At 45.7% G+C, this 9,623-nt stretch overlaps 1 protein-coding gene across 1 annotated transcript in view; it reads left to right on the top strand.

Moving 5' to 3' along the window:
• The window catches only part of NLRC5 (NLR family CARD domain containing 5), a 79,656-nt gene that overhangs the window by 14,913 nt on the left and 55,120 nt on the right, over nt 1-9,623 (top strand). The window contains exons 2-3 of the mRNA XM_003792615.3: nt 4,177-4,293; nt 8,083-8,389. Coding sequence (XP_003792663.2) covers nt 4,240-4,293; nt 8,083-8,389 — 361 coding nt within the window. The 5' untranslated portion in view covers nt 4,177-4,239. The remainder of the gene's footprint in view (nt 1-4,176; nt 4,294-8,082; nt 8,390-9,623) is intronic.

Genomic DNA, 9,623 nt, shown 5'->3' on the forward strand with positions numbered 1-9,623 from the left:
CCGCCACCTTAGGTGTACGTGGCTGGCGCCTTAGCCGGTTGAGCTATAGGCGCCGAGCCCTTTCCCACATTTTCAATGTGGTTCTTGGTCTTTTCTGTATTTGTTCCAGTCATTGTTCATAACAGCAGCCTTTTGTCACATGTACAAATGCTTTTTCCAGTTTACTGCTTTCATTTTGTTTGTTGGCATTTTTTCTATTAAAAAAATGTTAATAGTGATAAGAAATATTTTATTATAATAGTTAATTTATACTGCATCTTTTCTTTTTTTTTTTTTTTTGAGACAGTTTCATGTTGTTGCCCTTGGTAGAGTGCTATGGCATCACAGCTCACAGCAACATCCAACTCCTGGGTTCAAGCCATTCTCTTGCCTCAGCCTCCCTAGTAACTGGGACTACAAGCACCCACCAAGGCTCAGCTATTTTTAGAGATGAAGTCTCACTTAAGCTCAGGCTGGTCTCAAACCTGTGAGCTCAGGCAACCCACCCACGTCAGCCTCCCAGAGTGCTAGGATTACAGGTGTGAGCCACCACGCCCAGCCCTATACTGCATTATTTTAAAACAACCTTATGGATGTATAATTTATATACCATAAAATTTACCCATTTTGAGTGTACAATTCAGTGATTCCTAGTAAATTTGCTGAATTATGCAACCACCACCACAATCCAGTTTTATTTTTTAGTTTTTATTTTTTTTACTGAATGGTAACTGTGTACATTGATGCACTTTGGGGGTACATAGCCTTCATATAACTTTCTCACAATCCAGTTTTAGAGTGTTTTCATCACTACCATGAGATTCCTCATACTCAATTAGAATAATTCCTATTCCTGCTCTTAGACCTACCATGTTTCACCAAAAATAAGACAACGTCTTATATTTATTTTTTCTCAAGAAGACACACTAGGGCTTATTTTCAGAGGATATCTTCCTCCTCTCCACGCCAAAATACATGGCGTAGCTATGCAGATATGCTGCATAGCCACACCCATCACTATGTCTTATTATCAGGGTAGGGCTTATATTTAACAGATGCATAGGTAGGGCTTATTTCAGGGGTAGGTCTTATTTTCGGGAAAACACAGTAGGTGACCACTAATCTACTTGATGTCTCTAGAGATTAGCTTTTTCTGAATATTTCATATAAATAGAATCATACAATATGTGATAAGAGTTTCTGACTTTATTCACATAGTATAAGCTTTATGCTTTCTTGTTGTTGAATAATATGCCATTGTACAGATGGACCATATTCTGTTTCTCCATTCTGGTTGGTTTCACTTTTTTATTATTATGGATAATCCTGGCATGAACATTCATGTAACAAGTTTTCATTTTTATTTCTCTCAGACCTAGGCATGAAATTGCTGGGTTATCTGACAACTCTGTTGTTTAACACTTTTAAGGAACTGCCGAACTGTTATGCAAAGAGGCTGTACTAGTTTACATTCTCATTAGCAATATGTCAGGTTTCCCGTTTCTCCACATCCACATCAACACACCATCTGGCCTTTTCATTATAGACATTCTGTGTGGATGTGAAATGCTATGCTGTTGTGTTTCTAATTCCCATGCAGAAGATTTTAATTACTTAATTCAAAATTATATATTTTAATACCATCTATTTCCCCTCTTTTTTCTGTCAGTATCATAGATTAAAAGTGAACTTTGAGCTGAGCCTTGTGGCTCCTGCCTATAACCCCAATACTCTGGGAGGCTGAGGGGGAGGGTTGCTTGAGGTCAGGAGTTCAAGACCAGCCTGAGCAAGAGAGAAACTCTGTCTCTATAAAAAACACAGAAATTAGCTGGGCATGGTAGCACACACCTGTAGTCTCAGCAACTCGGGAGGCTCAGACAGAAGGATCACTTGAGCCAGGAGTTTCAGGTGGCAGTGAGCTATGATGACCCCTCTACACTCTAGCCAGGGATGTAGAGAAAGACTCTGGTTTTTTTGTTTTGTTTTGTTTTTTTAAAGGTGAGTGTTAAGAGAGTGTAAAGCGGTGGTGCCTGTGGCTCAAGGAGTAGGGCTCAGGCCCCATATGCATGCCTGCCCCATATGCTAAGGGTGGTGGGTTCAAACCCAGCCCTGGGCAAAAAAAAAAAAAAAAAGGAGAGAGTGTGAAGTTTATTTGGATTCTATTCCACTCCTTTAATCAATTTTTTAAAAGTTTTGATCCAAGTGTCTTAAAGGGTTAATGGTGGTTAGCCAGGCGCTATGGCTCACACCTGTAGTCCTAGCACTCTGGGAGGCCAAGACAGGTAGATGGTTTGGAGTCAGGACTTCGAGACCATCTTGAGCAAGAGTGAGACCCTGTCTCTACTAAAAATAGAAAATATCACTGTGAATTATGGTGGACACCTGTAGGCCCAGCTGCTTGGGAGACTGAATCAAGAGGATCTCTAGAGCCTAGGAGTTTGAGGTTGCTGTGAGGAAAGCTGATGCCGTGGTACTCTGCCCAGGGCCACAGAGTAAGACTGTCTCAAAAAGAATTTTAAAAAGTGTTAATGGTGGCTCAGCGCCTACAGCTCAACTGGCTAAGGCGCCAGCCACGTACACCTAAGGTGGTGGGTTCGAATCCCCAGCCCGGACCCGCCAAACAACAATGACGGCTGCAACCAAAAAATAGCCGGGCGTTGTGGCGGGCGCCTGTGGTCCCAGCTACTTGGGAGGCTGAGGCAGGAGACTCGCTTGAGCCCAGGAGTTGGAGGTTGCTGTGAGCTGTAATGCCACGGCACTCTACCCCGGGGGACAGCTTGAGGCTCTGTCTCAAAAAAAAAAAAAAAAGTGTTAATGGTGACCACTTTCTTAGATGTTTTATTACATTTAGAAGCCTCTTCGTTATTGCCTGCCCTTCTCAGCAACATAATTCCCTTCTTTTTTCTTTTTTATCTAATTCTAACTTAAAATTAGACTTAAATTGTTCTATTAGAGAACATTTAAGATATATAAACCCTATGATAGCTGCCTTTTTTTCTAAATGACTATAAAATATAATTTCACCAAGTTCTTTAAGGTTTCCTGTTATAATTTAAGTGCCATTGCCTTCAATCTATGTTAGTTTAGAGATTTTTTTTTTTTTTTTACTTTTACTTTCTGTGGCCACAAGCAGTTTGGGTTGCTACAATGGAATACTGCAACCCAGGTGGCTTTCGCAACAGAAGTTTATTTTTCACAGTTCTGAAGGCTGGGAAGTCCCTGATCAAGTCACCAGCAGATCTAGTGTCTGCTGAGAACCTTCTTCTTGCTGTTCAGAGGGCAACATCTGGTTGTGTCCTCACACGGGGGACAGCAGAAAGAGCAAACTCTCTCTCGCTCCTGTTTTTTTTTTTTTTGCAGTTTTTGGCTGGGGCTGGGTTTGAACCCGCCACCTCCGGTATATGGGGGCACCCTACTCCTTTGAGCCACAGGTGCCGCCCTCTCTCTCCTGTTTTTTTTTGAAGACACAGTTTCACTCGTCACCCTTGATAGAGTGCCATGGCATCACAGCTCACAGCAACCTCAAACTCTTGGGCTCATGTGATTCTCTTGCTTAAGCCTCCCAAGTAGCTGGGAGTACAGCTACAATGCCCAGTTATTTTTAGAGATGAGGTCTCGCTTTGGCTCAGGCTGGCCTTGAACTCATGAGCTAAGGCAATCCTCCTACCTTGGCCTCTTCATGAGGCAGCCTCCTATGCCTCTGGGCTTTCCCTTGAAGAAGAATGTTTACTTTTGATTGCTTAAAAACTACTTCATCATGTGATAGGAAAGAAGATTGCAAATCCCAACCTTTGGGGAGTTTTATATTCAGGGGGAAAATGTTGTCATCTGCAGTGAGGATTATTCCATTTCTTGTGGATAGATCATCCGTAATAAGTTTGCTGGGTTTGCAGGGCACAAACTCTGATGCCATGGGCCATTGTAAAGTGAGTCTCTGAATTGGAGGAGGAAGAGGGGCATTCTCGGGGCCAAGTGTGGCAGGAGGTGACACTGGGGAGGGTTGAGCTGTGTGAACTGTAGATACACAAAGAGTTATGGCCAGAGAATAGCTGAGCATGAAGTTGGTGGGACTGTTTCTGGGTCAAGTGTGCTCAGAGGTGTCTCCAGCAGGCAAGGACAAGAGTTGGTACCCTCTTTCCAGTGCTCCTCTTGAAGTTTGGAATAGCAGGAAGAACTCCGTGTCTTCTCTCTCCTTAGGGGTCTGCATGTGGAAACAAGCTGTAAGGCAGGCTCTCGGCACAGGACAGAGCTCAGACACCCATGAGGACCTCTCCATGGGGACCCTGGAGCACCTATGATGAACCAGGAAGCCAAGTAGGTGATTTTCTCTCCCCTTTGTCCCCTCTGTCTCTCTCTCATCTTCTCCTTCCCTCTCTTCCCTTCAAGACTGCTCTCGAGCAAGCAGCACCTGTGGATCAGTGGATAGGACGCCTGCCCCATATACCGAGGGTAGTGAGTTCAAACCCAGCCCCGGCCAAACCACAACAAAAGAATAGCTGGGCACTGTGGTGGGCGCCTGTAGTCCCTGCTACTTGGGAGGCTGAGGCAAGAGAATCATCTAAGCCCAGGAGTTGGAGGTTGCTGTGAGCTGTGATGCCACGGCCCTCTACCCAGGGCAATAAAGTGAGACTCTGTCTCTAAAAAAAAAAAAAAAAAAAAAAAAAAAAAGACTGCTCTCAACCCAGATCTGGAGGGCTACCCCAAACATAGCAAACCTTCAGCTTTAGAATGTCATCAGTGGACACAGAAGATCAGAAAGGACTTTCAGGCAGCATCTCATCTAGCCAATTTATAGATGGCATGACTGAGGCCCAGATTAGGCAAGAGACTTGCTCAAGGTCATACTAGGAGTGTATCAGCTAGGACAGGCTAGGTTATGCTCCAGTAACAAACATCTCCAAAGCCCCAGTGGCTCATGATAATGAAAGTTTATTTCCTGCTCATGATAATGAAAGTTTATTTCTTGCTCTTGCCTCTTGCCTGTTGTGAACTGACTGGCGACTCTACTCCACGTCATCCTCTCTCCCAAACCCAGGCTAAAGGAGCAGCCACAATCTGGAATACTGCTGGTCCCCACAGTGAAGGAGAAAAGAGAGCACAGGGAATCACGTTGGCTCTTAATACATCTGCATAGCTATGACATGTGTCATTTTTTAGTGTATTTCATTGGCCAAAGCAAGTTTCATGATTGTGGTTAATTTCAGGGAGGCAGGGTTCTTAGAAAAAGGAGAAAGAGTGTCTGTTTATAGACAGCCCAGTGACACCACAGAAGGTTAGCAACAGAGCTGGGACAGGAACCTTGGCCCAACAATCAACTTCTCCGAGGGTATTTCCCACAGAAGTCTCAATGATTAATAATGATATCATACGCTCTTTTCTCCCAAGCATGGTTATGCTTAAAAAGCTTCAAATCTTACCCTAAGGGAATAGAACACTAATGATGGAAAAAAAGACATTGTGTTAAACTGGCTGGAGAAGAAATTTGAGGATGAGGGACATTCCCAGAAATCATTCCATCCAGGCCCCGCACACTTCCTCCTGGCACCATGCTGCCCTGGGTGATTTCTTTATGGACCATGTGGACTTTGGACACCACAGCCTGGAAGAGCAGTAATGTCCATGGCCACATCCTTTGCTAAGATCACACAAAATCCTGGGGCTTTTTCCTTATCTGGAGCTGTCTAGGGCTCCAAGGCTTTGGAAATTTATTGGCTTGGGAAGCAAGAAATCACAGTTCTGATTCTGGCTGTACCATTGACTTGCTGTATAACCTTGGGCACATCCTCTACCCACCCCTGGCTGTCGTCTTTCAGTGGGGATGGTGGTCCCTTGCCTGAGGATTGTGGATACGAGCATGTTTCATGAATTCTGAATCTGTGTGCCAGAGCGAGGACTTATTGCTGCTAGTCTGGTTGAGAAGGGATGACCAGTGGGGACAGATGACACACGCTCACAGGCCTCTGCTGGGTGCCCAGGGGACAGCGGGGTCTAAATCCAGGACACAGTCTTGTGCCTCAGCCTCTGGAAGCTGGGGATGCTGGCTTGTTGGTGGGCACCCCACTCTTTTCAGGTAAAATCTCTGAGTTGTAAGGATTAGATAAGATTTATAAAGCCCTAGGACCAGAAGGTGCACTTGGAAATGTTGTGTCATAGTCCACCATAGTGTGGGCTACTATTTAGTTAACCGATCCCAAATTGTTGGCATTGTTTCCAATGTCTAAACAACTATTTTTTAGTTATAGGGTCTCACTCTGGCACTCAAGTTGGAGTGCAATGGTGGGATCATACCTCACTGCAGCCTTGAACTCCTGACCTCAACTTCCTGAGTAGTTGAGACTATAGGTAACCACCACCATGCCTGGCTAAGGTTTTTAAAACAAAAAAAAAATTTTTTTTTTTTTTGCAGTTTTTGACCGGGGCTGGGTTTGAAGCCACCACCTCTAGCACATGGGGCTGGCGCCCTACTCCTTTGAGGCACAGGTGCCGCCCTTTACAAATTTTTTTAAAGAGTGGTTGACCTTGTGTTGCCCAGGCTGGTCTTGAACCCCTGGCCCCAAGGGATCCTCTTGCCTCAGCTTCTCCAGTAGCTGCGATTACAGGTGTGAGCCACTGCACCTGGCTGTTTGCTTCCAGTTTTTAACAATTATAAATAATCTTTCAGCAAACAGCTATGTAATTAAAATTGGTATATACGTTCATGATTCTTCCCTGAAGTTAGAGTAGAAGAAAAGGAATTGCTGGGTCAAAGGCATTATGCATTTTTTAGGCTTTTGCTATGTGCGTGGCCCGTGCCCTCTATCGGCAGTCCTGCCAGGATTTCAAGACTTCCAGTTTAGAAAAGGAAGAATTTTCTTAAGAGTGAGAAGAATTGGTTTATAAGTGTATTATCTGGGATTAGAGTGCATTATGAGTAGCATGAAGCCCTAAACACAAGTTTAGATAGAGGGTATTTCTCTGTCATATGGTAGAAGTCCAAAGTCAGAGAGTCCGAGGCAGGTGGACAGCTTTACTCCCCACTGTCTTCAACACTGGCTTCCACCTCATGATTCAACATGGCTGCCCAAGGTCCGGCCATCTCATTGACATTCCAGCCAACAGGGGAAAGCAAAGAAGGAGAGACAATATTTTCACTCACATCCCATGGGCCAAAATTTGGCTCCATATAACTGCAAGGAAGACTGGGAGATACAGTATATTCTATATCTGAGGTCCCCAGCCCCTGGGACTGGCCCATGGCCAACATGTTAGGAACTAGGCCACACAGCAGGAGGTGAGTGGCAGACCATAAGGTGAAACGTCATCTCTATTTGCAGCCACTCCCCATCACTGGCGTCACCTCCTGAGCTCTGCCTCCTGTCAAATCAGTGGTGGCATTAGACTTATGGGAGCACAAACTTTACTGTAAACTGCATGCAAGGGGTCTAGGTTGTGTGCTCCTTGTGAGAATCTGATGCCTGATGATCCTAGGTGGAGCCGAGGCAGTGATTCTAGCGCCTGGGGAGCAGCTGCAAATACAGATTACCATTAGCAGAGAGGTTTGACTACACAGAAACCATAGTAAATCAATTGTTCGCAGACTCATATCAAAACCACCACTCCCACCCCCACTGGTCTATGGAAATATCGTCTTTCATGAAACTGGTCCCTGCTACCAAAAAGGTTGAGGACCTCTGTTCTAGATGACCAGGGAGCGTTCAGAAGTTCTAGTACTAAGACATAGGGAAGAACAATTGCCAACTAGTTGGGGGACTACTAGCTGTCTCTGCTCTGAAGTTAGCTCAAACTGAGACTAGTACAAATGGACAGGAATGATGGTCTACAGGGGACCGTCCACAGGGGATGAACTAAATCATTCTGGAAAGCCAGGATATAGGTACAGATGGGGTGGATTTGAGGGGGGCACAGAAGAAGCAGACTAATCTCTGGAACCAATCCCAGGGCAGAGGCATCAACACTCCACCGAGAGGCCACTTACCTGCTCATTTTCTGGGGCTTGATTTGGATTCTTGACTGCGTAGCTTTCCCCAGCTCACCTGTCCCCCAGTTTATCCCCCCCCCCACCTTACCTGTCTCCCAGCTCACCCGCCTCCCCTATCCCTCTAGGTCCAGCTCCTCATGGACCCCATCGGCATCCAGCTGGACACCTGGAACCAGTGGGGCTGTCTCGTGAGTCTGCTCAGCAAAAACCCAGACTGGCTGAGCGCCAAGATGAAGTTCTTCTTACCCAACATGGACCTGGGTTCCAGGAATGAGATCTTGGACCCTGAACAGAGGATCATCTCACAAGTCAGACTATTGCACACCCAAGGTCTGGCCACCTGGCAGTCATTCATCCACTGTGTGTGCATGGAGCTGGAGGTACCCCTGGACCTGGAGGTGCCACTGCTGAGTACCTGGGGCAGTGAGGACGGTAAGGACAGGTGTGAGAGAGCAAAGCAGCCTGCTCAACCCTGTGACATGGAGAGCCCAGGGAGGCCCAGGGTCGCACCTGAGTCACACAGAGAGGGTGTACCTGGTCCAGGAACAAAGTTCTGTGTTGCTGGGTACTCTGCAAGCAAATTCTCTAATGCCACAAAATCAGCTGTGTCCTGAAGGTCCTCTTCTTCCAACTGGCTCACCCCAGTTGCTCAGGGAAACAAGAAGCAGTGAGAAAAAGATCAAATGACTTCCTGCACTCAGAAAATTCCAAATAGACCATAATGCTCAAGAGATTTCTTCCTTTTTTCTTTCTTTCTGTTTCTTTCTTTCTTTCTTTCTTTCTTTCTTTTTGAGATAGAATCTCACTCTGTCACTTGAATAGAGTACCATGGCTTCATAGTTCACAGCAACCTCCAATTCCTCCAGTAATCCTCTTGCCTCAGCCTCCTGAGTAGCTGGGACTGGAGGCACCCACCACCATACCAACTAGTTTTTCTTTCTTTTTTTGAGACAGAGTCTCACTATGTCACCCTTGGTAAAGTACCATGGCATCACAGCTCACAGCAACCTCAAACTCTTGGGCTTAAGCGATTCACTCGCCTCAGCCTCCCAAGTAGCTGGGACTACAGGCCTCCGCCACAATGCCCAGCTATTTTTTTGTTGCAGTTGTCATTGTTGTTTAGCTGGCCTGGGCCAGGCTTGAACCTGCCAGCCTCAGTGTATGTGGCTGGTGCCTTCACCACTGTGCTATGGCCACCAAGCCAACCTTTCTATTTTTAGTAGAGTTGGGGTCTTGCTCTTGCTGAGGCTGGTCTCAAACTCCTCAGGCCAGGCAATCTGCTTGCCTCAGCCTCCCAGAGTGCTAGGATTAAAAGCATGAGCCACCAAGACTGGCCCCAAGAAGGTTTTTTGTTTTGTTTTTTTGTTTTTGTTTTTGCAATAGTTTCTCCTCAGTTGTCACAGGAAGAGATATCTGACCTCTACTAATAGGCAAATTTAACCCTTTTGAACTCACTGGGCATTTGGGGTGTATCTTCTGTTTATACACTGTACTGAAGGGAGTCAAAGGACAATGAGGGGAGCATTCTCCTTGGAGAGAAAGTGGAAACTCAGTCAGGAACTCTACTGCATGGCAGCGTATGGGAAACGCAGGGGGTTGGGGGCACACATACGCACACATATGCATGCACACATACACGCGTGCATGCACATGCATATACATATAC

Source organism: Otolemur garnettii, unplaced genomic scaffold (genome assembly GCF_000181295.1).
Source record: "Otolemur garnettii isolate 467f Iridium unplaced genomic scaffold, OtoGar3 scaffold00058, whole genome shotgun sequence".
Classification (NCBI taxonomy): domain Eukaryota; kingdom Metazoa; phylum Chordata; class Mammalia; order Primates; family Galagidae; genus Otolemur; species Otolemur garnettii.